The sequence below is a fragment of the Balearica regulorum genome, chromosome W (genome assembly GCF_011004875.1).
Source record: "Balearica regulorum gibbericeps isolate bBalReg1 chromosome W, bBalReg1.pri, whole genome shotgun sequence".
Taxonomy (NCBI): Eukaryota; Metazoa; Chordata; class Aves; order Gruiformes; family Gruidae; genus Balearica; species Balearica regulorum.
The window spans coordinates 4967439-4994413 of NC_046219.1; the positions used below are offsets into that span (position 1 = coordinate 4967439).

A 26975-nucleotide genomic window follows, 5' to 3' on the forward strand; every position below is an offset into this window, starting at 1 on the left:
CTGTGTCAGGAAGTTATCTTCCACACACTACAGGAATCTCCTGGACTGTTTCCTCTCTGCTGTATTGTGTTTCCAGCAGGCATCTGCTAAGTTGAAGTCCCCCACGAGAACAAGGGCTAGCTGCTTATAGAATATTTAGTCTGCCTCTTCATCCTGGTTGAGTGGTCTATGAGACTCACACCATGATATCTGCCTTACAGGCCTTCCCCCTGATTCTTACCCATAAACACTCAACCCTATCATCATCATCATCAGTAAGCTCTAAACAATCAAAACACTCCCTAACATACAGGGCCACCCCACTGCCTCTCCTTCCTTGCCTGTCCCTTCTGAAGAGTTTGTAGCCATCCATTGCAGCCCTCCAGTTGTGTGAGTCATCCCACCATGTTTCCATGATCATAGAATCATAGAATGGTTTGGGTTGGAAGGGACCTCAAAGATCATCTAGTTCCAACCCCCCTGCTGCAGGCAGGGACACCCTCCACTAGACCAGGTTGCCCAAAGCCTCATCCAGCCTGGCTTTAAACACTTCCAGGGAGGGGGCCTCCACAACCTCTCTGGGCAACCTGTTCCAGTGCCTCACCACCCTCACAGTAAAGAATTTCTTCCTAACATCTAATCTAAATCTACACTCTTTTAGTTTAAACCCATTACCCCTTGTCCTGTCACTACACTCCCTCATAAACAGTCCCTCACCATCTTTCCATCTTTCCTGTAGGCCCCCTTCAGGTACTGGAAGGCTGCAATTAGATCTCCCCAGAGCCTTCTTTTCTCCAGATGACAACTCCAGATGGCAACTATATCATAGTTTTCCTGCTGCACAATGGCTTTTAGCTCCTCCTGTTTGTTGCCCATGCTGCATGCATTGGTGTAGATGCACTTCAGTTGGGCTACTGATCCCATCACCTTTTTGAGGGGAGAAGCCCTAATTCCTATCTGACTTTCCATGGTTTCTAACCCATCAATAACCCCTGTGTCTTTGCTGCCACATGGCTCTCAATCCCCTACCACCACTGAGATGGAAGACCGAAGGACCTCACTAGCACACCATCCCACAAGTATTGGTGTGCTGACCCCAGGCTTATCTCTAGTGAGCCTGCTTTTTTGCCCTCCCCCCTTTAAATTTAGTTTAAAGCTATTTCAATGAGCCCTGCTAACTCCTGTGCAAAAATCCTTTCCTCTCTTTGAGAAAGGTGCACCCCATCTGTTGCCAGCAGGCCTGGTGTCATGTAGACCAATCCATGATCAAAAAACCCAAAATCCTGTCAGTGACACAAGGCTTGGAGCCAGTTACTGATCTGCTGGCTCTTCCTGTTTCTCCCCTAATTCCCCGCAACTGGGGGGATAGGGGAGAAGACTACTTGTACCCCTGATCCATTAACCAGATGTCCCAAGGCCCTAAAGTCTCTCTTGATTGCCCTCAGACTTCTTGTTGCAATATCATCGCTGCCTACCAGAAAAATCAACATCTGATAATACTCTGAGAGCCATACCAGGGTAGGAAGTTTTCTCTTCGCATCTTTAACTTGAGCCACAGGGAGACAGCACACTTTGCTAAGGAGTGGGTCCAGTCTGCATATTTAGTCTTTTGTTCCCTTTAGAAGGGAGTACAAGGCACCAGTGCGGGGAAATCCCCAAAACCCTTTCTAGGGAGTCAACATGCTGGGGTGCCTCTCTGAAGTGCCTGTACACAAATGCACGCGGTATGGGGAATAAGCATGAGGAGTGAGAGATGCGTGTGCAGTCGCAGGGCTACGATCTTGTTGGGATCACGGAGACGTGGTGGGATGGCTCCCGTGACTGGAGTGTTGCAATGGAGGGATAGGGGCTCTTTAGGAAGGACAGGCCGGGAAGATGAGGAGGGGGAGTGGCCCTTTTAAGTGAGAGAACAGCTGGAATGCATGGAGCCCTGCCTGGGAATGGCTGATGAGCCGACTGAGAGCTTATGGGTAAGGATTGAAGGAGAAGATGGGTAAGGGTGGCATTGTAGCAGGTGTCTGCTATAGGCCGCCCGACCAGGAAGAACAAGCGGATGAGGCCCTCTACAGACAGATAGGAGCAGCCTTGCGTTCGCCACAAAGGACTGTCCTGGTTTTGGCAGGGATAGAGTTAATTTTCTTTCTGACAGCTGGATTAGGGCTGTGTTTGGGATTTAGGATGAGAATAATGTTGATAACACACTAATGTTTTTAGTTGTGGCCGAGTAGTCAAGGACTTTTCAGCTTCTCATCCTGCCCTGCTAACGAGAAGGCGGGGGGCACCCAAGAAGCTGGGAGGGGACACAGCCAGGACAGCTGACCCAAACTGACCAAAGAGATATTCCATACCATACAACGTCATGTTCCGTTTATAACTGGGGGGTGGGCTGAGAGGCGTGTCCGCTGGGGGCCTGGCGCGGCAGCCGGGGGTCTTGTGCAGCATCGACTTCGGAGTGATGGCGTTTATCTTCCCGATTAACTGTTACGTGTGATGGAGCCCTGTTTTCCTGGAGACGGCTGAATACCTGCCTGCCGATGGGAAGTGGTGAATGAATTCCTTGTCTTGTTTTGCTTGCGCATGTGGGCTGGGAGGCTGGGCAGCTGGGGGTCTTGTGTAGCATTGACCTCAGGTAGTAAGAAATTGTGCTGTTCATCACTTGTTTTGTTTGTATTATTATTATTATTTTCCTTCTTGTGTTTGTCCTATTACACTGTTTTTATCTCAACCCAGGAGTTCTCTCACTTTCACTCTTCCGATTCTCTCCCCCATCCCGGGGGTGTGGGGGGAGTGAGCGAGCGGCTGCGTGGTGCTTAGTTGCCAGCTGGGGCTAAACCCCGACAGGTATTAGCAATTGGAGATTCCCTACTGAGAGGCACCGAAGCACACATTTGCCATCCAGACGGTTGCTCTAGGGAAGCCTGCTGCCTACCAGGAACTTGCATTCGTGGCGTCACCGAGAGGCTGCCGAGCCTGGTGAACCCTACAGATTATCATCGTATGCTCCTACTATTCCGTGTAGGGTCTGACGAGGCAATTTAGAACCCTCCAAAGAGGCTATATGTCCCTCGGAGCAATGTTAAAAGGATCAGGAGCACAGGTGGTGGTCTCCTCTATCCTCCCGGTCAGAGGAAGGGGTCCAGGAAGGAGGAGACGAATTGAACAGGTGAACGCCTGGTGGCGTAGCTGGTGCCATACGCAAGGTTTTGGCTTCTATGATCATGGATCTACCTTTGAGAAGCCGGGTCTGTTGGGAGCTGATGGGATTCACCTGACCAAGCGGGGCAAGAGGGTCTTCGCCAACTAGCTGGCCAGATTTACAAGGAGGGCTTTAAACTAGACTCAGCGGGGGAAGGGGATGGAGTTTTGAGCAACAGAGAAGAGCCAGGGGCTGCTGATGCATCAGGAACCAACACCTGAGAAATGCTGCAAAGGCTTTGGGCCTTGATCCTCCAAAAAGGTGACATGGTCGACAGCCCAACTGAAGTGCCTCTATACCAATGCACGCAGCACGGGTAACAAACAGGAAGAGTTGGAAGCCACTGTGCAGAAGGAGCAGAAGGGAGCTGGCAGCTCTTTAAGGACGTTTTTCTTAGAGCACAAGAGCTCTCGATTCCCATGCGTAAGAAATCCAGGCAAGGAAGGCAGGAGACCAGCATGGCTGAGTAAGGAAGGACCTTCTGGTCGAGCTGAAGCGCAGGAAGGAAACGCATAGGCAGTGGAAGCAGGGACATGCCTCCTGGGAAGAATATAGGGATGCTGCCCGGGTGTGTAGGGATGGGATCAGGAAAGCTAAGGCACGGCTGGAGCCGAATTTGGGAAGGGATGTGAAGAATCATCAGAAGGGCTTCTACAGGTGTGTAGACTAAAGAAAACGTACACCGCCCCCACCCCCCTCCGATAAATAAGAGAGGAGATCTAGTGACAACCGACATGAAGAAGGCTGAGGTACTCAACGATTTTTTTTCCTCCGTTTTCACTGGCAATCGCTGTTCCCACACCCGTGATCTGGATGACGGGTAGACAGGCTGTACCCTCAGCGAGTTTGCTGATGATACAAAACTGGGAAGAGTGGCTGATACACCAGAGGGTTGTGCTGCCATCCAGAGGGACCTTGACAGGCTGGAGAAATGGGCAGGCAGGAGCCTGGTGCGGTTCAACAAGGGGAAGTGCAAAGTCCTGCACCTGGGGAGGAACAACCCCATGCACCAGTATATGCCGGAGGCCGACCGGCTGGAAAGCAGCTTTGCAGAAAAGGACGTGGGGGGCTCCTGGTGGACCCCAAGTTGAACACGAGCCGACAACGTGCCCTTGCCGCAAAGAAGGCTAAGGATATCCTTAGCCCGATATAGAGGAAAGCAGGGTTTATATATGCTACAATACAGTTGTGTAGACCAATCAAATTGCTCACTATCCCCGGGGGTGCAGGGGGCACCACAGACCACCCTTGGGCAGCTTTGGGGGCACTACCTATTTTTCTAAAAGCCTCCCACCCAGCTTAGCGCAAATCCTATCTTGATCTGCCCTCCAGCCCTCAAGCCACCAGTGCTGAACACACGCTTTGTGTTTTATGTTCTCCCCGGAGGCGTGCAGCTTAGAAACGTCTGCAACTGAAGCGGGGCTTTCAGGGAACAGTTTAGAGCAACTTCTGGCCTGCCCTGCCCCGGCAAAAGCAGTCATTTGACTGGAGGGAGCAGCACCAAAAAGCCACAAGCACGTTTGGGGTGGACTTGACTCGGTGCTAAATAACAATAAGTAGTACTTGTAGCTACAACAGCCTCTTTTGAGACCTCGTTGCCCGCCCACAGGGTCGCAGCACTACGCGGAGCAGATCCCTCCGCGGACTCGCCCAACGTCTTCTCCCTCCACCCCCAGGTCGGATCCCTCCGCGCCCCGAGGCCACGCAAACTCCCTGAGCCCCGGTAAGCACCAGGTCGACGAGGGCGGACCCGCCGAGGGGGCGGGGACAAGCGAAAACGACAGACGAGACAGCCAATCGAGACGCGGGATCGGCCGGCGGCGATCTGGCGGCCCAATGGGCGCCGCGGAGGGCCTGGCCGAGTGGAGGAAGCGCGGGGGCGACAACGGGCGTTGTCGTGGCTGACGAGATTATTGGGGCGCGGGCTGCCCGGCCGGTGGCGCCACTGCTGTCTTCGGAGAGGTCACCGGCAAGGTGCTTCGCCGCCCACGTCATCTACGAGGACGAGGAGGTAGCCGCGGCTTTGCTCTGTGCGCGGTTCCTCTTCCCTTCCCCCCCTCCTCCCGCGCTCGCAGGCACCCTGAGCCGAGGACCCGTCGCGCGGTGCCCGGGAGCGCGGCAGGGCGAGTGGCGGCGTTGCTGCGGGTCGGTGGAGGGATGGGGGACGGACGGGGCCTCTCTGGGTTGTGGCGCTCTCTACTGCACCATCCCTAAAGCATCGCGCTTCTTCAGTGCTTCCTCCTTCCTTCCCTCCCCCCTTCCCCCCCCCTCCCCCCCGGCTGCCGCGGCGCATACTGGGTTGCTGGCGCTTTCCGGCTCGCCTCGGTTCGCAGCCCCACCGTGTCGTGCGCGTGCGTGCGTAGAGGAGGGCCTGTGACGGTAACGCGCTTGGTGGCAACCGCAGACGTTTGCCGCGCGATATCCCTTTGGCACTGCAAGTCGCGCACAGTTTGCTGCCGAGGGGTGGGAGTGGTCCTACCTCGTGTAGGATGCTAGTCTTGAAGCCTTAGATTAAGCACATGCAGTCAGTCTCCTCGGGGATTCTGGGCTCTCTGTGTGTGTGTGTAAACGGCGAGCGTCTGAGTAGTGACCGTAATGAGTGAGTTCCGCATAGGAGACGCGCAGGTCTTGATGTGCCTCGTGGTAGCTTTATAGAGATTTCACAGCTCTGCTGGGCTAGGCTTTGCTTCTGAGCCCCCAAACTTGGATTATTAAAGCAAAGAGTTACAGCTTTTCTTATTTTTCTTGCAACGAAATCTAGGAACCGGTCATCCTGCAGGCTGTAAAAGCTTCCCAGACCTTGTTTCTGTGGTGAAGCGGGACTGTGATAACAGCATGCTTGCAAGGTTCACGGATGCTGGTGCACCACAAAGTGCTAGGAACTAGAGCGAGCAGCTTAGACTGTGGGGGGAAAAAATGCAGCCGTTGCCTACAGGATGTTAACTTTAAGTTAGTATCCCGTATAATTTATTTTTTTTTTTTTTATTAAAATGCTGAAGACTAGCAGTTAGGGAAGTCTTCTGCTTTTGAAGGTAGGGTTTATGTGCAATATAGAAGACAGGCTCGTACTATGCACTTGCAGGCTTCCTGTGATTATGCTTTTGCTCAATACTTGAGTTCCCTGTACCATGGAAGATGAATGGCCACTGATCTTCCGCTTCACTAAATTCTTTGCTGATTCAGTTAGGCCGTTTGCCTCCTGCCTCTGTGTGGACCGCATCAAATAGGAAAAACTGCTTAGGAAATGATGAACCCAAATTAAAACGTACCGCAGGTCGCTAATCTGAAGTACTGGCCCGTCTCCTTGCCCCCATCGTCTTGCGTGCTGAATCCCGCTTCTGGAAGGGGCTCTGTAAATATGTTGTCGTTTCTGTATAGAAAGTATTAATAGCACGGAAGAAAAATCAACGTTTCGGCTTGTGTTTGGGGTGTCTGGTAATCTGCTTCTGTACGAGTTCAGTGGGGCATGTTGATTTACTTAAGCTCTTCCCTTTCTCTGAAGTTTTAACTGTTTGCTCTTCCTCCAGTGCCTTGCGTTCCGTGATCTTTCACCCCAAGCTCCGATGCTTTTCCTAGTCGTGCCTAAGGAGCCAATTATCAGGTTATCTGAAGCAGAAGATTCTGGTGAATCTGTAAGTACTGTGGAAGCTTTCTGTACGCTAAACTGTACCTGTAATTAGTTCCTAGTTTACTAGGCTCTTTCCCATCCCCTCTTTTCCTCTTGACAGGGCACTGTAGGCTAGTTTGGGTTTTCTGGCGCTATAATCTTTTGCCTCTAGCTTGTAATGGAATTGAGCTCTCTGACTAAAAGTAGCGATATAAAGCAATGCTCGTCCCTGGGTACGTACTTCTGGTGCAAAATGCGGTGTCGCTTTGGAGCGCAGCCTGATGCCAATTGTCGTGCTTTAGAGTGAGAGTAGTAGTACTTCTTCTAATACGGAGAAGAGGGCTTGGGGTTTTTGGCAGGTCAGGGGTGAGGAAGGGCAAAGCTGGTTGAGAGGTGCTGGATGCTTCGCTTTTAGCTGTAAAAGTCAAGTTCAAAGACTTTGTAAACCCACGCAAAATGCAGCCTAAAGTTTATTTCCCACCAGAATTGCTTATGTTGCCTGAAGATATAAATGGGGGCTTTGACCCAGAGACAGACTTAGCTTCCGTGGCTGTTTTGTAGTCCGTTACTGTCTGGCTTGGAAAAAATTGCATAGCGTGCTTTCCCCCTCCCCCCCCCCTTATAGCATGCATAATCGGTCTCTGTAGCTTTGCTTGGAAAATGTCAGTGGCAGGCGGACAGCCAGTAATTTGAAGCGCAACGGTTGAATTGCTAGGAATTGGCTAACTGGTTTCTCTGGGTGGTTCTCTGCTCTCATCCCTTCCCTTCCCGCCCTCTCCCCTCTTTGTGTGTGGCTTTTAATTTTATTTATTTATGGTTTTGTACTTCCTTCTCCAGCTTCTTGGGCATTTAATGATTGTTGGCAAGAAGCGTGCTGCTCACCTGGGGGGCCTGACCAATGGATTCCGGATGGTTGTGGATGAAGGGCCCGAGGGTGGGCAGTCTGTCTTATCACGTACATCTACGTATTCTGGGTGGCCGTCGGTTGGGCTGGCCGCCTGACTAAGATTTTGGCACCACAAGAGTTGCTGCACGTGTACAAATCGCCACTGAATGGATTTCATCTGTTGCCCGTCAATCTAGCCGCTGTTGATGTCTAATATTTTGTGACACGTGTCTGTGGAAGGTAATGAAAGCTTTGAGCAGCAGTTGCACAATAAAGATTTAGCATGGGGATATCACCTCTGTCTTGTGTGTCTCACTGAGGGAAATAGTTCTGCAAGATAAAATGGTGTCTCCCCAGAGTGGGATGTATGTGGAACGTTTCAGTCTGTTAACGGTGTTCTATAGATAGATAGTGATTTGCCCGGTCATTTGCAGCGTGACGCTGGAACCGCTTAGCGGTCTCCTGCGTCTTGTAGGAAGCAAACTCTTAGCTTTTTGGAAGTGGTACGCAAGTGTACGTAAAGCCAGCGTAGGCTGCTGCTAAAACTTTAGAAAATACTGTACGTGACGCGACAGGCATGCCATACAAGGGTGGTTTTGGCAGAACCCTGCAATGTGTTGGAAGCATCCGACTCCTGTTGGAGCGCTTTATCAATGGCTGTGTGGTAAGGCCCCGTTGATGTCCCTTTTCTGGTGAGGAGGGATGTGGTAGGAGAAAACAGTGGGTCTGAATGGCAGCTGTGGTGGTTCCATAGCATAGTGGAATATCTCTTTTGTTAAATTTGGGTCAGCTGTCCTGGCTCTGTCCCCTCCCGACCTCTTGCCAGGTTTCCCCTAGCAATGACCCCAGAGCTCTGAGGGTGGTAGTCAAGGGCATGTGGGCACGGGTGGTGCTCTCCTCAGTCCTGCCAGTGAGGGGAAAGGGTGGGAGGAGGAGGGCACTGATAATGCAGGTCAATAAGTGGTTACGGAGCTGGTGCTGGCGACAGGGTTTTGGGTTCTATGACCATGGGACCCTGTTTGTGGATCAGCGTCTGCTTTGGAGAGAGGGGATCCACCTCCACTAAGCGGGGCAAAGGTATTTTTGCCAGTAGGATAGCCGATCTCATTAGGAGGTCTTGCCCACCCCCAGCTTACTGGACTTGGGGGGTGGGGGGGTTGGAGAGATGGCCTCCATGCTCCAAAAAAGGGAGATGGGCAAGGGAAAGCAGGGCGATCCTTTGTTGCCCTTGAACGTGATGTTACTGAGGCAGTGGAGACGCCCGCTGGGAGGCGTCTTCATCTCTTCTATATCCCCAAGCCATCAGGTGAAGTTTGGTGACGCGGGCGTGTAAGTAACCTGAGGACTTCACCTTTATTTAATCTTCCCGGGGAGGAGATGGAAATGATTTACCTGAAGTAGATGGAAACTGGCACGTGATGTTTCCTTGAAACTGCCCTGCTGCAGTGTTTGCTTCCTGAATGACTGAGCTAGGTAACATCTATTGTTCTGTCTGTGTAAACTCCCTAAGGTATCGCGAAGGTGCTCCCGCTTCTGGGGGTGGGGGAATTTTGAAGCAGCTAGGTATGACTTACACATTCTGAGAGACTGGGTGATTACCATGGGTTTTACAAGTCTGTGGTGCTGTATTGGGTCCAGCTGAGATGGAGTTAATTTTCCCCATAGCAGCCCTCCTAGTGCTGTGCTGTGTCTTGGTAGCTAGCAAGGTGTTGATAACACACCAGTGTTTTGGCTATTACTGAGCAGTGCTGGCACACATCGAGGCCGTCTCTCCAACATTTCTCCCCCCACTCAGCAGTAGGCTGAGGGTGGGCAAGATCTTGGGAGGGGACACAGCCAGGACAGCTGACCCAAACTGACCAAAGGGATATTCCATACCATTATGACATCTGCTCAGCAATAAGAAGCTGGCAGATAGGGGGAGGAAGCGGGGGGGCGTTCGTTCTTTTTTACGACGTTTGTCTTGCGGAGCCACCGCTACGTGTGCTGAAGCCCTGCTTCCCAGGAAGTGGCCGGACATCGCCTGCTGATGGGAAGTAGAGGATAATCTTTTGGTTTTGCTTTGCTCCCGTGGGCGGGGGGAGCTATTTTGTGGGGAGGATGAAGGAGCTTGGGAGCATGCTAGCACAAGCAATGGTTATGTGCCTTGCCCTGGTATTTCTGTTATTGCTGTGCTGGGGGAGCTATCTTGTGGAGACGATGGGGGAATACATCTCTCTCCCCCTACCCGGGATGGATGTGGATGGTTTTTAATATGCAGGCTCCCAAGGTTCTTGTTCAAGATATCCATTGAAGGAAGATCTTGTGAAGTCCCCAGGAAAGTGGACTACCGCAGATGAAGGCATCCAGTACCTGAGAGAATTAGCAGTGCTGGGAGTCATCCATAGCGATCTAGATGATGAGGAGGTCTCCAAAGATCCGGAGGATGTCCTGTGCACGCACGCCACGTGGAGGAAGGTGATTCAAAGTGCCCCAGCGTCCTAGTCTAACAGCTTGGCAGCGATGTATTGCCTGGATATGGACACACCAACTGTGGAGAGAGTGTCACCTTGGCTCCAAAACTTTGAAGAAAATCTCTGTTCCTCCTCCTCGTCCCTACAGGCCAGCGCGTTGGCTATCAGGGCCACCCCAAGAAATCGGTCCTCTCCTGCCCCGGTCAGAGGGAAAGGGAGCCCCAGGCGTATGCCGTGTGGTGCGCTCTGGTTCTTCCTGCGTGGCCAAGGGGAGGACATGAGGAAGTGGGATGGTGAACCCACCTTTAAGCTGGAAGCCCGTGTACACAAACCGAGAGGGAAGACAGCTGTTAAGAAGGGGTCACCCAAGAAGGCTGTCTGCGTAGTTGCTGCAGAGCCACAAGGTGGCAATCGGCGCTCTCCTAGACGTAGAACTAAAATCACCTCCCTTGATCCTGGTGAGGGGACTTCTGGTCTGGCACTGTGAGGGTCGGACAGTGAATACTCTGACCAGGAACAGGAATAGAGGGTCCCTGCCTTTGGCCAGGAGGAGGAAAGGGATGACCAGGTATACTGGACTGTGTGGATGCGATGGCCTGTCACGTCAGACCCACAGAAGTACAAGTCTTGGGTAGACACTGGTGCACAGTGTACGCTGGTAGCATCAGGGTATAGGGGCACAGAACCCACCTGGATCTCTGGAGTGACGGGGGATGCGAAGAATTGTCTGTATTGGAGGCTGAGGTGAGCTTAACAGGGGACAAGTGGGAGAAGCACCCCATTGTGACCGGCCCAGAGGCCCCTTGTATCCTTGGCATAGATTACCTCAGGAGAGGGTACTTGAAGCACCCAAAGGGGTACCGATGGGCTTTTGGTGTAGCCACCGTGAACGCAGAGAAGATCAAACAGCTATCTACCCTGTCTGGTCTCTCGGAAGACCCCTTCGTTGTGGGATTGGTGCGAGTTGAAGGAGAACAGGTGCCAATTGCTACCAAGACAGTGCACCGGCGGCAATATCGCACAAAGCGAGACTCCCTGGCTCCCATCCATGAGCTGATTCATCAGCTGCAGAGCCAGGGAGTCATCAGCAAGACTCACTCACCTTTTCATAGTCCCATATGGCCAGTGCAAAAGTCTGATGGAGGGTGGAGGTTAACAGTAGACTATCGTGGCCTGAACAAAGCGATGCCACCACTGAGTGCCGCTGTACCAGACATGGTTAGAGCTCCCATATGAACTGGAGTCAAAAGCAGCCAAGCGGTATGCCACAACTGACATTGCCAATGCGTTCCCCTCAATTCCTTTGGCAGCCGAATGCAGGCCACAGTTTGCTTTCACGTGGAGGGGTGTCCAATACACCTGGAATCGACTGTCCCAGGGGTGGAAGCATAGTCGTACTATTTGTCATGGACTAATCCAAACTGCACTGGAAAAGGGTGATGCCCCTGAACCTCTGCAATACATTGATGGCATCATTGTGTGGGGCAATAAGGCAGGAGAAGCGTTTGAGAAGGGAAGAAGAGTAATTCAGACCTGCGCAGGAGATCCAGTTCTTGGGAATAAAATGGCAGGATGGACGTCGTCATGTGCCTATGGATGTGGTCAACAAGATAGCAACTCTGTCTCCACCAGCTACCAAGAAGGAGACACAAGCCTTCCTGGGCCTCGTGGGGTTCTGGAGAATGCGTATTCCAGGTTATAGTCAGCTTGTGAGCCCTCTCTATTGAGTAACCCGAAGGAAGAACTATTTTGAGTGGGGCCTTGGGCAACAACAAGCCTTTGAGCATATCAAACAGGCGATAGCTTGTGTGGTAGCTCTTGGGCCTGTCCAGGCAGGACCAGCTGTGCAAAATGTACTCTACACTGCAGCGGGGGAGCATGGTCTCACCTGGAGCCTCTGGCAGAAAAGAGCAGGAGGAACCCGAGGTTGACCATTAGGGTTTTGGAGCCGGGGGTATCGAGGATCAGAAGCCCACTACACCCCAACAGAAAAAGAGATACTAGCAGCGTACAAGGGGATTTGAGCTGCTTCAGAAGTTGTCGGTACAGAAGCATCTCTCCTCTTGGCACCGCGATTGCCCGTGCTACGCTGGACGTTGAAAGGAAATCTCGCCTCTACGCATCACTTAACCAGCGCTACGTGGAGTGAGTGGGTAGCATTGATTAGGCAACGGGCTTGACTGGGGAAACCCAACCACCCAGGAATCCTGGACGAGATCGTGGACTGGCCAGAAGGTAGAGATTTTGGAGCGCTGCCTGAGGAGGTGGCTTGTGCCCAAGAGGCACCGCCATGTAACGAGTTACCAGAAGATGAAAGGCGTTATGCTCTGTTTACTGATGGATCCTGTCATGTTGTAGGAAACCATCGGAAGTGGAAAGCTGCTGTGTGGAGTCCCACACGACAAGTTGTTGAGGCCACTGAAGGAGAAGGTGAGTCAAGTCAGTTTGCAGAAGTGAAAGCCGTTCAGCTAGCCCTAAAGATTGCTGAACGAGAAAAGTGGCCGGTACTCTATCTCTATGCTGACTCACGGATGGTGGCTAACACCCTATGGGGGTGGCTACAGCAGTGGAAGAAGACCAAGCGGCAGCGCAGGGGTAAACCCATCTGGGCTGCTGCATTGGGGCAGGACATCGCTGCCCGGGTGGAAAACGTGCCTCTAAAGGTACGTCACACAGACGCTCGCATATCCAAAAGCTGTGCTGCTGAAGAACATCAAAACAATGAACAGGTAGACGAGGCTGCCAAAATTGAAGTAGCTCAGGTGGGCCTGGACTGGGAGCGTAAGGGTGAGCTATTTGTAGCTCGATGGGCCCATGAAACATCAGGACATCTAGGGAGAGATGCAACATACAGATGGGCTCGTGATCGAGGGGTGGACCTGACCACGGAGGCCATCACACAGGTCACTCATGAATGTGAAATATGTGCTGCAATCAAGCGAGCGACACGAGTAAAATCTCCCTGGAACAGAGGGCGGTGGCTAGGTTTTCGATATGGCGAGGCCTGGCAGATTGACTATATTGGGCACTGCCACGAAGGCGCCAAGGCAAGTGCTACATACTCACCATGGTAGAAGCAGCTACTGGGTGGCTAGAGACATTTCCTGTAAACCATGCCACTGCCCGAAACACCATCCTAGGCCTTGAAAGGCAAATGTTATGGCGACACGGTACCCCAGAAAGGATTGAATTGGACAACGAGACTCATTTTGGAAATAACCTCATAAGCTCCTGGGCAAAGAAACACGGCATTGAGTGGGTGTATCGCGTCGCCTATCACCCACAAGCCTCTGGAAAGACTGAGAGATATAATGGACTGTTAAAGACTATGTTGAGGGTATTGGGCCATGGGGCATGGAAGTATTGGGATATGAATTTAGCAGAAGCCACTTGGCTGGTTAACACCAGAGGATCTGCTAACCGTCCTGGTCCTGCCCAAACAAAACCCCTACGTACTGTGGGAGGAGATAAGGTCCCCGTAAGTGCACGTGGGGAAGTGGCGGGGGAAGGCGGTGTGGATTGCTCCCCCCATGGGAAAAGGCAAACCCATTCCTGGGATTGTCTTTGCTCAAGGACCTGGGTGTACTTGGTGGGTGATGCGGAAGGATGGGGAGACCCGGTGTGTGCCTCAAGGAGATTTAACGTTCGGGGAAAAATAATCTATAATGTGTGTTGTGTGTTGTAGGAAGTAACGTAGCAGGAATGACCTGAACGGACAAAGAGTGAGTTTTGCAAGGAGCCAGACGAGTGCAACAATGACCCAAAGCAAGCCGGTGTTGGTGCCCGACAATTGAACATACTGCTTCTCCTGTCCTGAACACCCATCCTGACGGATTGGGCCCAAGTCATAGGCTGTTAGTGAACATCTGGAGGAGCGGAGGAAGCCCATGGAACGGGAGAGTAACATCTGTCTGTTAAAGGACTGGGGATAGTGGTTAATGAGAGCTAAATACAATGGAGTGGTTATAAGATATGTATACACGTATTAAAGCATGCGGGACTTGAGCATGACGCAAATGGTATGGCATAAGGGGTGGAGATTGTCATGGGTCTGGCTGAGATGGAGTTACTTCTCCCCATAGCAGGCTCCCAAGGTCCTTGTTCACCCTTACGTGAGCTGTTTAATATTACTAATTAATACCGTTGGCGTATTATGTGTTTTGTGGAATTCGGTCTCGTCCTGGTTTAAGAGAAGACAACTTTTGGGTGAGGCGATACTGAAACATGCCCTGAGGCGGCCGGTCCCTGGGTGGCAGGGTGTGTGGAAGGATTTGGGCAGGTTCCTAGGACGGCTATCACCTCCCATAACCTGGGACGTGACACCTGAACAGGCAAGCAACCCTGGCAAAGTGACGCGCCACCTGATAGAAGGGTGCCTTGCCTACCCCAATGAAAACCAACAGCTTCTAGCACTGTGCTGGGGCCTGGCCTGGGCCTATCGAGCCACAGTGCAGTACTCTCAGAGGACTGTGGTCGAGGCCGGGACCCAAACTGCATCTGAGCACGCCCTGGTTGAGATAGGGACCCAAACAGCAGCTACGGTAATTGCCCCAGTAGTGAAGAAGAAACAGTGGACCAGGAGGTCGACAGGTCCATATCGTTGATTAGTAAGGGAGGAGGAAGGAGAGGAGGAAAGGTTTGATCAGGAAGCTGGTCCTTCAGCAAAGAAGCGGGAGGAAGGAGTGAGAGAAATCAGACAGGAAGCAGAAACTACCCGGTCCCTGACCTCATCAGAACTTCGAGATATGCAGAAAGATTACAGCCGCCAGCCAGGTGAGCGGATGGCTGCCTGGCTGCTCCGCTCCTGGGATAATGGGGCTGACAGTCAGCAACTGGAAGGCAGGGAAGCCCAATAGCTGGGATCCCTTGGAAAAGAGGCAGCAATTTCCAGTCTCTGGAGACAGCTCCTCTCAAGTGTGAGGGCGAGATATCCATTGAAGGAAGATCTTGTGAACTCCCCAGGAAAGCGGACTACTGCAGACAAAGGCATCCAGTACCTGAGAGAATTAGCAGTGCTGGGAGTCATCCATAGCGATCTAGATGATGAGGAGGTCTCCAAAGATTCGGAGGATGTCCTGTGCACGCGGGCCACGTGGAGGAAGGTGATTCAAAGTGCCCCAGTGTCCTAGTCTAACAGCTTCGCAGCAATGTATTGCCCGGATATAGACACACGAACTGTGGAGAGAGTGTCGCCTTGGCTCCAAAACTTTGAGGAAAATCTCTGTTCCTCCTCCTCCTCCCTACGGGCCAGCGCATTGGCTATCGGGGCACCCCAAGAAATCAGTCCTCTCCTGCTGAGAGTGTCATCTTCGCTCCAGTGTGTGACCTGCAGGGGTGGCCTCTGTGAGAAGAGGCCAGGGTCTGCCCTCTGCCGGATGTAGCTGGTTCCAGTGAGCTAGGCACCGGGCTCACTGCAGGCCACAGCTGAGCAGCTCAGCGAAACTGGTGGCGCCCCTGTGAATACATATTTAAGAAAGGGCAAAAGGCTGTCTGAGGCAGGTATTTCCCTGCTGCCCGTGGATCCAGCACGTGGCTATTTTGACCACGAGCTAGCGGGGTTCATTGACAGAGTTTTAAACTAGGCTTGAAGGGCGAGCATCATAATATCAGGCTTGCCTGTGACAAATTGTGGGATGACATGCCTAGGTTGGAGTTGGAGACGTGTGCAGGCCTGCAGGGCTGTGACCTTATTGGCATTACGGAGATGTGGTGGGATGGCTCCTATGACTGGAGTGTTGGAATGGAAGGATACAGGCTCTTTAGGAAGGACAGGCAGGGAAGACGAGGAAGGAGTGTTGCCCTCTATGTCAATGACCAGCTGGAGTGCATGGAGCTCCACCTGGGGATGGATGAGGAGCTGACCAAGAGCTTATGGGTCAGAACTGAAGGGAGCGCTGGGGCAGGGGACATCATAGTGGGGGTCTGCTACAGGCCACCTGATGAGGGAGACGGAGCGGATGAGGCCCTCTATAGACAGATGGGAGCAATCTCACGTTCACAAGCCCTGGTCCTTATGGGGCACTTCAACCACCCCGACATCTGTTGGAGGGGCAACGCAGCAGGGCACAAGTGATCCAGGAAGTTCCTGGAATGTGTTGATGACAACATCCTCCTCCAAGTGACAGAGAAGCAAACGAGGAGAGGTGCCATGTTGGACCTTGTTCTCACCAACAAGGAGGGGCTGGTAGAGGGAACTGGCAGATGAACTGGCTAAGCCACTCTCCATCATATTTGAGAAGTCGTGGCAGTCCAGTGAAGTTCCCACTGACTGGAAAAGGGGAAACATAACCCCCAAGAACATGGAGCATATTGTCCTGGAAACTATGTTCAGGCACATGGTGATTGGTGATGGCCAACATGGCTTCACTAAGGGAAAATCATGCCTGACAACTTTGGTGGCCTTCTATGATGGGGTTACAGCATTGGTGGACAAGGGAAAAGTGACAGACGTCATCTACCTGGGCTTGAGCAAAGCATTTGACACTGCCCCACATGACATCCTTGTCTCTAAATTGGAGAGGCAAGGATTTGACAGATGGACCACTCGGTGGATAAGGAATTGGCTGGATGGTTGCACTCAAAGAGTTGTGGTCAATGGCTCAATGTCCAAGTGGAGAACGGTGACGAGTGGTGTTCTTCAGGGGTCGGTACTGGGACCGGCACTGTTCAACATCTTTGTCAGGGACATGGACAGCGGGATGGAGTGCACCCTCAGCAAGTTTGCCGACGACACCAAGCTGTGTGGTGTGGTCGACACGCTGGAGGGAAGGGATGCCATCCAGAGGGACCTTGACAGGCTGGAGAGGTGGGCCCGTGCGAACCGCCTGAAGTTCAACAAGGCCAAGTGCAAGGTCCTGCACGTGGGTCGGGGCAATCCCAAGCACAACTACAGGCTGGGCAGAGAATGGATTGAGAGCAGCCCTGAGGAGAAGGCCTTGGGGGTGTTGATAGATGAAAAGCTCAACATGAGCCAGCAATGCACTCTTGCAGCCCAGAAAGCCAACCATGTCCTGGGCTGCATCAAAAACAGCATGACCAGCAGGTCGAGGGAGGTGATGCTGCCCCTCTACTCCCCTCTTGTGAGACCCCACCTGGAGTACTGCATCCAGCTCTGGGGTGCCCAGTACAAGAGAGACATGGAGCTGTTGGAGAGAGTCCAGAGGAGGGCCACAAAAATGATCAGAGGGCTGGAGCACCTCTCCTATGAGGACAGGCTGAGAGAATTGGGATTGTTCAGCCTGGAGAAGAGAAGGCTCCGGGGAGACCTAATTGCAGCCTTCCAGTACCTGAAGGGGGCCTACAGGAAAGATGGTGAGGAAGTGTTTATCAGGGAGTGTATTGACAGGACAAGGGGTAATGGGTTTAAGCTGAAGGAGGGTCGATTTAGATGAGATGTGAGGAAGAAATTCTTTACTGTGAGGGTGGTGAGGCACTGGAACAGGTTGCCCAGAGAGGTTGTGGATGCCCCATCCCTGGAAGTGTTTAAAGCCAGGCTGGATGGGGCTTTGGGCAACCTGGTCTAGTGGAGGGTGTCCCTGCCCATGGCAAGGGAGTGGGAACTAGATGACCTTTAAGGTCCCTTCCAACCCAAACCATTCCATGATTCTATGATTCTATTTCCTGAGGGAACTTTTTCATCCTATTTTCTCCCCCTGTATTGTTGAGGAGGGGCAGTGAGAGAGCAGCTGGCTGGGCCCCTGGCAGCCGGCCAAGGTCAACCCATCACAAAGCCTAAAAGGCAGATTCCTCCATGTAGAGGTTGAAGGGGGTTGGTGGTTTAAAGAATGATAGGGACAGGGGTAGGAACAGGACGTTTTGGAGATGGGAAAGTCAGGGAATGTCTGGGGATCCAGTCACTTTGAGGGGGGAGGAATTTCAAGAGAAAAAGCCTTCTTTCTGAGCAATAAGAGGTTCTTGTGAGAAAAAGGATCTAGACTCCATTTTTTTCCTCGCTTGGCAATAAAAGCGACAAAGAACTGGAACTCCTGCATGCAAAGGGATGAAAACGTACGGAGCCTGTTGGATGCTCTGTGTGTGTGTTGGAAAGCCAGTAACAGCTATAAAGAGGTTATGGAGTAGACGTGAGCTTGGTTAACTTGGTCTTGCTAAACTTGATTAAAACAGAGCCTTAGAGAAGGCAATGCCTTGAGGATGTGAAGGGTAAAAGGACAATAAGTAAGGCTGGAGATGTAGTTCCTGACCCTTTTGTCGGGAAGGATTAGGACTGAATGTTGATTTGACTGAAGTGCAGGTACCAGTCCGTCTTCTGTAACTGAAATTTCAGTAGCAAAGGAGACCCAAAGCTGAGAATTGGGCACCAATGATGCTTTTGATACCGTCCAGGTGTCGCAGGAGAAGAGTCAGAGATCGCTCAGACCGATCTGATCTAGTAGTGAGTTTATTGAGTTCTAATCAGTACATTTAGGTATGCAAAATATCTAATAAGTACAGATGGATTGGCGGTCAATACTCTGCTATTTACTACGCTTAAAGTTAGTATGGGATACAAAGGTTATCGCGCAAGCTTACGATACGTATCTTAAATGTTGCATGCATGCAAAAAAATGTCACTTGCCAACCCACCGATGCCTGGTGTCAGGTAAGGGATCTCGCAGCCTCAAGGGGTAACCTTGAGAGGCGTCCCTACTCAAGGGGAGATCGCCACCGCGCAGCCAGCTGCTATGGAGGGAGAACTCAACGGACCCTGATGGCTGCAGATATTGCTAGTGTAAAGTGGTTGACTCGTAGTCGGATTTTCTGCTGTGTTCATGCAGTTTTGGCCGCTTATCAGCCCAGTCTCCAGCCAAACCGGCTTGTTGGTTTTGGTGCTGGGTTCTCGGTGATAGCCTCGCACAATCGGATTAACTTTGGTTAGGCCTACTTGTCGAGCATCTGCCTGGACCAAAGTTCAGTTAGTTCAAAGAGGAGGAGTGCATCCGTCACACCAGGTTTCCCCTAGCAATGACCCCAGAGCTCTGAGGGTGGTAGTCAAGGGCATGGGGCCCCAGGTGGTGTTCTCCTCAGTCCTGCCAGTGAGGGGAAAGGGTGGGAGGAGGAGGGCACTGATAATGCAGGTCAATAAGTGGTTATGGAGCTGGTGCTGGCGACAGGGTTTTGGGTTCTATGACCATGGGACCCTGTTTGTGGATCAGCGTCTGCTTGGGAGAGAGGGGATCCACCTCCACTAAGCGGGGCAAAGGTATTTTTGCCAGTAGGATAGCCGATCTCATTAGGAGGGCTTTAAACTAAGAATGGGGGGGGGGAGGGAGAGAGTAACCAGCAGCCCTGTGAGGGAGTGGCGGACAGGGTCACTGAGCAAAGGGCAGGGGGCGATGTGACAGGAAGGGATCACAAAATCAACAAAATGGGGCTTAAGCAGGGTCACCTCCAGCATTTGCATGTAAGCAAGGAAGTGCCTACAAGGCACTGTTGCGGGGAAATCCCCAAAACCCTTTCTAGGGAGTCAACATGCTGGGGTGCCTCTCTGAAGTGCCTGTACACAAATGCACGCGGTATGGGGAATAAGCATGAGGAGTGAGAGATGCGTGTGCAGTCGCAGGGCTACGATCTTGTTGGGATCACGGAGACGTGGTGGGATGGCTCCCGTGACTGGAGTGTTGCAATGGAGGGATAGGGGCTCTTTAGGAAGGACAGGCCGGGAAGATGAGGAGGGGGAGTGGCCCTTTTAAGTGAGAGAACAGCTGGAATGCATGGAGCCCTGCCTGGGAATGGCTGATGAGCCGACTGAGAGCTTATGGGTAAGGATTGAAGGAGAAGATGGGTAAGGGTGGCATTGTAGCAGGTGTCTGCTATAGGCCGCCCGACCAGGAAGAACAAGCGGATGAGGCCCTCTACAGACAGATAGGAGCAGCCTTGCGTTCGCCACAAAGGACTGTCCTGGTTTTGGCAGGGATAGAGTTAATTTTCTTTCTGACAGCTGGATTAGGGCTGTGTTTGGGATTTAGGATGAGAATAATGTTGATAACACACTAATGTTTTTAGTTGTGGCCGAGTAGTCAAGGACTTTTCAGCTTCTCATCCTGCCCTGCTAACGAGAAGGCGGGGGGCACCCAAGAAGCTGGGAGGGGACACAGCCAGGACAGCTGACCCAAACTGACCAAAGAGATATTCCATACCATACAACGTCATGTTCCGTTTATAACTGGGGGGTGGGCTGAGAGGCGTGTCCGCTGGGGGCCTGGCGCGGCAGCCGGGGGTCTTGTGCAGCATCGACTTCGGAGTGATGGCGTTTATCTTCCCGATTAACTGTTACGTGTGATGGAGCCCTGTTTTCCTGGAGACGGCTGAATACCTGCCTGCCGATGGGAAGTGGTGAATGAATTCCTTGTCTTGTTTTGCTTGCGCATGTGGGCTGGGAGGCTGGGCAGCTGGGGGTCTTGTGTAGCATTGACCTCAGGTAGTAAGAAATTGTGCTGTTCATCACTTGTTTTGTTTGTATTATTATTATTATTTTCCTTCTTGTGTTTGTCCTATTACACTGTTTTTATCTCAACCCAGGAGTTCTCTCACTTTCACTCTTCCGATTCTCTCCCCCATCCCGGGGGTGTGGGGGGAGTGAGCGAGCGGCTGCGTGGTGCTTAGTTGCCAGCTGGGGCTAAACCCCGACAGGTATTAGCAATTGGAGATTCCCTACTGAGAGGCACCGAAGCACACATTTGCCATCCAGACGGTTGCTCTAGGGAAGCCTGCTGCCTACCAGGAACTTGCATTCGTGGCGTCACCGAGAGGCTGCCGAGCCTGGTGAACCCTACAGATTATCATCGTATGCTCCTACTATTCCGTGTAGGGTCTGACGAGGCAATTTAGAACCCTCCAAAGAGGCTATATGTCCCTCGGAGCAATGTTAAAAGGATCAGGAGCACAGGTGGTGGTCTCCTCTATCCTCCCGGTCAGAGGAAGGGGTCCAGGAAGGAGGAGACGAATTGAACAGGTGAACGCCTGGTGGCGTAGCTGGTGCCATACGCAAGGTTTTGGCTTCTATGATCATGGATCTACCTTTGAGAAGCCGGGTCTGTTGGGAGCTGATGGGATTCACCTGACCAAGCGGGGCAAGAGGGTCTTCGCCAACTAGCTGGCCAGATTTACAAGGAGGGCTTTAAACTAGACTCAGCGGGGGAAGGGGATGGAGTTTTGAGCAACAGAGAAGAGCCAGGGGCTGCTGATGCATCAGGAACCAACACCTGAGAAATGCTGCAAAGGCTTTGGGCCTTGATCCTCCAAAAAGGTGACATGGTCGACAGCCCAACTGAAGTGCCTCTATACCAATGCACGCAGCACGGGTAACAAACAGGAAGAGTTGGAAGCCACTGTGCAGAAGGAGCAGAAGGGAGCTGGCAGCTCTTTAAGGACGTTTTTCTTAGAGCACAAGAGCTCTCGATTCCCATGCGTAAGAAATCCAGGCAAGGAAGGCAGGAGACCAGCATGGCTGAGTAAGGAAGGACCTTCTGGTCGAGCTGAAGCGCAGGAAGGAAACGCATAGGCAGTGGAAGCAGGGACATGCCTCCTGGGAAGAATATAGGGATGCTGCCCGGGTGTGTAGGGATGGGATCAGGAAAGCTAAGGCACGGCTGGAGCCGAATTTGGGAAGGGATGTGAAGAATCATCAGAAGGGCTTCTACAGGTGTGTAGACTAAAGAAAACGTACACCGCCCCCACCCCCCTCCGATAAATAAGAGAGGAGATCTAGTGACAACCGACATGAAGAAGGCTGAGGTACTCAACGATTTTTTTTCCTCCGTTTTCACTGGCAATCGCTGTTCCCACACCCGTGATCTGGATGACGGGTAGACAGGCTGTACCCTCAGCGAGTTTGCTGATGATACAAAACTGGGAGGAGTGGCTGATACACCAGAGGGTTGTGCTGCCATCCAGAGGGACCTTGACAGGCTGGAGAAATGGGCAGGCAGGAGCCTGGTGCGGTTCAACAAGGGGAAGTGCAAAGTCCTGCACCTGGGGAGGAACAACCCCATGCACCAGTATATGCCGGAGGCCGACCGGCTGGAAAGCAGCTTTGCAGAAAAGGACGTGGGGGGCTCCTGGTGGACCCCAAGTTGAACACGAGCCGACAACGTGCCCTTGCCGCAAAGAAGGCTAAGGATATCCTTAGCCCGATATAGAGGAAAGCAGGGTTTATATATGCTACAATACAGTTGTGTAGACCAATCAAATTGCTCACTATCCCCGGGGGTGCAGGGGGCACCACAGACCACCCTTGGGCAGCTTTGGGGGCACTACCTATTTTTCTAAAAGCCTCCCACCCAGCTTAGCGCAAATCCTATCTTGATCTGCCCTCCAGCCCTCAAGCCACCAGTGCTGAACACATGCTTTGTGTTTTATGTTCTCCCCGGAGGCGTGCAGCTTAGAAACGTCTGCAACTGAAGCGGGGCTTTCAGGGAACAGTTTAGAGCAACTTCTGGCCTGCCCTGCCCCGGCAAAAGCAGTCATTTGACTGGAGGGAGCAGCACCAAAAAGCCACAAGCACGTTTGGGGTGGACTTGACTCGGTGCTAAATAACAATAAGTAGTACTTGTAGCTACAACAGCCTCTTTTGAGACCTCGTTGCCCGCCCACAGGGTCGCAGCACTACGCGGAGCAGATCCCTCCGCGGACTCGCCCAACGTCTTCTCCCTCCACCCCCAGGTCGGATCCCTCCGCGCCCCGAGGCCACGCAAACTCCCTGAGCCCCGGTAAGCACCAGGTCGACGAGGGCGGACCCGCCGAGGGGGCGGGGACAAGCGAAAACGACAGACGAGACAGCCAATCGAGACGCGGGATCGGCCGGCGGCGATCTGGCGGCCCAATGGGCGCCGCGGAGGGCCTGGCCGAGTGGAGGAAGCGCGGGGGCGACAACGGGCGTTGTCGTGGCTGACGAGATTATTGGGGCGCGGGCTGCCCGGCCGGTGGCGCCACTGCTGTCTTCGGAGAGGTCACCGGCAAGGTGCTTCGCCGCCCACGTCATCTACGAGGACGAGGAGGTAGCCGCGGCTTTGCTCTGTGCGCGGTTCCTCTTCCCTTCCCCCCCTCCTCCCGCGCTCGCAGGCACCCTGAGCCGAGGACCCGTCGCGCGGTGCCCGGGAGCGCGGCAGGGCGAGTGGCGGCGTTGCTGCGGGTCGGTGGAGGGATGGGGGACGGACGGGGCCTCTCTGGGTTGTGGCGCTCTCTACTGCACCATCCCTAAAGCATCGCGCTTCTTCAGTGCTTCCTCCTTCCTTCCCTCCCCCCTTCCCCCCCCCTCCCCCCCGGCTGCCGCGGCGCATACTGGGTTGCTGGCGCTTTCCGGCTCGCCTCGGTTCGCAGCCCCACCGTGTCGTGCGCGTGCGTGCGTAGAGGAGGGCCTGTGACGGTAACGCGCTTGGTGGCAACCGCAGACGTTTGCCGCGCGATATCCCTTTGGCACTGCAAGTCGCGCACAGTTTGCTGCCGAGGGGTGGGAGTGGTCCTACCTCGTGTAGGATGCTAGTCTTGAAGCCTTAGATTAAGCACATGCAGTCAGTCTCCTCGGGGATTCTGGGCTCTCTGTGTGTGTGTGTAAACGGCGAGCGTCTGAGTAGTGACCGTAATGAGTGAGTTCCGCATAGGAGACGCGCAGGTCTTGATGTGCCTCGTGGTAGCTTTATAGAGATTTCACAGCTCTGCTGGGCTAGGCTTTGCTTCTGAGCCCCCAAACTTGGATTATTAAAGCAAAGAGTTACAGCTTTTCTTATTTTTCTTGCAACGAAATCTAGGAACCGGTCATCCTGCAGGCTGTAAAAGCTTCCCAGACCTTGTTTCTGTGGTGAAGCGGGACTGTGATAACAGCATGCTTGCAAGGTTCACGGATGCTGGTGCACCACAAAGTGCTAGGAACTAGAGCGAGCAGCTTAGACTGTGGGGGGAAAAAATGCAGCCGTTGCCTACAGGATGTTAACTTTAAGTTAGTATCCCGTATAATTTATTTTTTTTTTTTTTTATTAAAATGCTGAAGACTAGCAGTTAGGGAAGTCTTCTGCTTTTGAAGGTAAGGTTTATGTGCAATATAGAAGACAGGCTCGTACTATGCACTTGCAGGCTTCCTGTGATTATGCTTTTGCTCAATACTTGAGTTCCCTGTACCATGGAAGATGAATGGCCACTGATCTTCCACTTCACTAAATTCTTTGCTGATTCAGTTAGGCCGTTTGCCTCCTGCCTCTGTGTGGACCGCATCAAATAGGAAAAACTGCTTAGGAAATGATGAACCCAAATTAAAACGTACCGCAGGTCGCTAATCTGAAGTACTGGCCCGTCTCCTTGCCCCCATCGTCTTGCGTGCTGAATCCCGCTTCTGGAAGGGGCTCTGTAAATATGTTGTCGTTTCTGTATAGAAAGTATTAATAGCACGGAAGAAAAATCAACGTTTCGGCTTGTGTTTGGGGTGTCTGGTAATCTGCTTCTGTACGAGTTCAGTGGGGCATGTTGATTTACTTAAGCTCTTCCCTTTCTCTGAAGTTTTAACTGTTTGCTCTTCCTCCAGTGCCTTGCGTTCCGTGATCTTTCACCCCAAGCTCCGATGCTTTTCCTAGTCGTGCCTAAGGAGCCAATTATCAGGTTATCTGAAGCAGAAGATTCTGGTGAATCTGTAAGTACTGTGGAAGCTTTCTGTACGCTAAACTGTACCTGTAATTAGTTCCTAGTTTACTAGGCTCTTTCCCATCCCCTCTTTTCCTCTTGACAGGGCACTGTAGGCTAGTTTGGGTTTTCTGGCGCTATAATCTTTTGCCTCTAGCTTGTAATGGAATTGAGCTCTCTGACTAAAAGTAGCGATATAAAGCAATGCTCGTCCCTGGGTACGTACTTCTGGTGCAAAATGCGGTGTCGCTTTGGAGCGCAGCCTGATGCCAATTGTCGTGCTTTAGAGTGAGAGTAGTAGTACTTCTTCTAATACGGAGAAGAGGGCTTGGGGTTTTTGGCAGGTCAGGGGTGAGGAAGGGCAAAGCTGGTTGAGAGGTGCTGGATGCTTCGCTTTTAGCTGTAAAAGTCAAGTTCAAAGACTTTGTAAACCCACGCAAAATGCAGCCTAAAGTTTATTTCCCACCAGAATTGCTTATGTTGCCTGAAGATATAAATGGGGGCTTTGACCCAGAGACAGACTTAGCTTCCGTGGCTGTTTTGTAGTCCGTTACTGTCTGGCTTGGAAAAAATTGCATAGCGTGCTTTCCCCCTCCCCCCCCCTTATAGCATGCATAATCGGTCTCTGTAGCTTTGCTTGGAAAATGTCAGTGGCAGGCGGACAGCCAGTAATTTGAAGCGCAACGGTTGAATTGCTAGGAATTGGCTAACTGGTTTCTCTGGGTGGTTCTCTGCTCTCATCCCTTCCCTTCCCGCCCTCTCCCCTCTTTGTGTGTGGCTTTTAATTTTATTTATTTATGGTTTTGTACTTCCTTCTCCAGCTTCTTGGGCATTTAATGATTGTTGGCAAGAAGCGTGCTGCTCACCTGGGGGGCCTGACCAATGGATTCCGGATGGTTGTGGATGAAGGGCCCGAGGGTGGGCAGTCTGTCTTATCACGTACATCTACGTATTCTGGGTGGCCGTCGGTTGGGCTGGCCGCCTGACTAAGATTTTGGCACCACAAGAGTTGCTGCACGTGTACAAATCGCCACTGAATGGATTTCATCTGTTGCCCGTCAATCTAGCCGCTGTTGATGTCTAATATTTTGTGACACGTGTCTGTGGAAGGTAATGAAAGCTTTGAGCAGCAGTTGCACAATAAAGATTTAGCATGGGGATATCACCTCTGTCTTGTGTGTCTCACTGAGGGAAATAGTTCTGCAAGATAAAATGGTGTCTCCCCAGAGTGGGATGTATGTGGAACGTTTCAGTCTGTTAACGGTGTTCTATAGATAGATAGTGATTTGCCCGGTCATTTGCAGCGTGACGCTGGAACCGCTTAGCGGTCTCCTGCGTCTTGTAGGAAGCAAACTCTTAGCTTTTTGGAAGTGGTACGCAAGTGTACGTAAAGCCAGCGTAGGCTGCTGCTAAAACTTTAGAAAATACTGTACGTGACGCGACAGGCATGCCATACAAGGGTGGTTTTGGCAGAACCCTGCAATGTGTTGGAAGCATCCGACTCCTGTTGGAGCGCTTTATCAATGGCTGTGTGGTAAGGCCCCGTTGATGTCCCTTTTCTGGTGAGGAGGGATGTGGTAGGAGAAAACAGTGGGTCTGAATGGCAGCTGTGGTGGTTCCATAGCATAGTGGAATATCTCTTTTGTTAAATTTGGGTCAGCTGTCCTGGCTCTGTCCCCTCCCGACCTCTTGCCAGGTTTCCCCTAGCAATGACCCCAGAGCTCTGAGGGTGGTAGTCAAGGGCATGTGGGCACGGGTGGTGCTCTCCTCAGTCCTGCCAGTGAGGGGAAAGGGTGGGAGGAGGAGGGCACTGATAATGCAGGTCAATAAGTGGTTACGGAGCTGGTGCTGGCGACAGGGTTTTGGGTTCTATGACCATGGGACCCTGTTTGTGGATCAGCGTCTGCTTTGGAGAGAGGGGATCCACCTCCACTAAGCGGGGCAAAGGTATTTTTGCCAGTAGGATAGCCGATCTCATTAGGAGGGCTTTAAACTAAGAATGGGGGGGGGGAGGGAGAGAGTAACCAGCAGCCCTGTGAGGGAGTGGCGGACAGGGTCACTGAGCAAAGGGCAGGGGGCGATGTGACAGGGAGGGATCACAAAATCAAGAAAATGGGGCTTAAGCAGGGTCACTTTGCATGTAAGGAAGGAAGTGCCTATGGTTTAGGAAGTTTCTTTGCTCTAGGTTTCCCACAGCAGAGTTTCAGGCTCTAAATCCCCTGAGATAACTTATTTGGGTAGTACAGT

At 52.3% G+C, this 26975-nt stretch overlaps 1 protein-coding gene across 1 annotated transcript; it reads left to right on the top strand.

Moving 5' to 3' along the window:
* Positions 1-5053: 5053 nt before the first annotated feature.
* LOC142599128 (adenosine 5'-monophosphoramidase HINT1-like) lies at positions 5054-25893 on the top strand. Its single transcript, XM_075738797.1, is given in 5 exon segments — positions 5054-5186; positions 6703-6807; positions 24634-24738; positions 25550-25660; positions 25662-25893. Coding segments are annotated over 4 exon segments (342 nt in total). The 5' UTR covers positions 5054-5186; positions 6703-6738; the 3' UTR covers positions 25719-25893.
* Positions 25894-26975: the final 1082 nt, after the last annotated feature.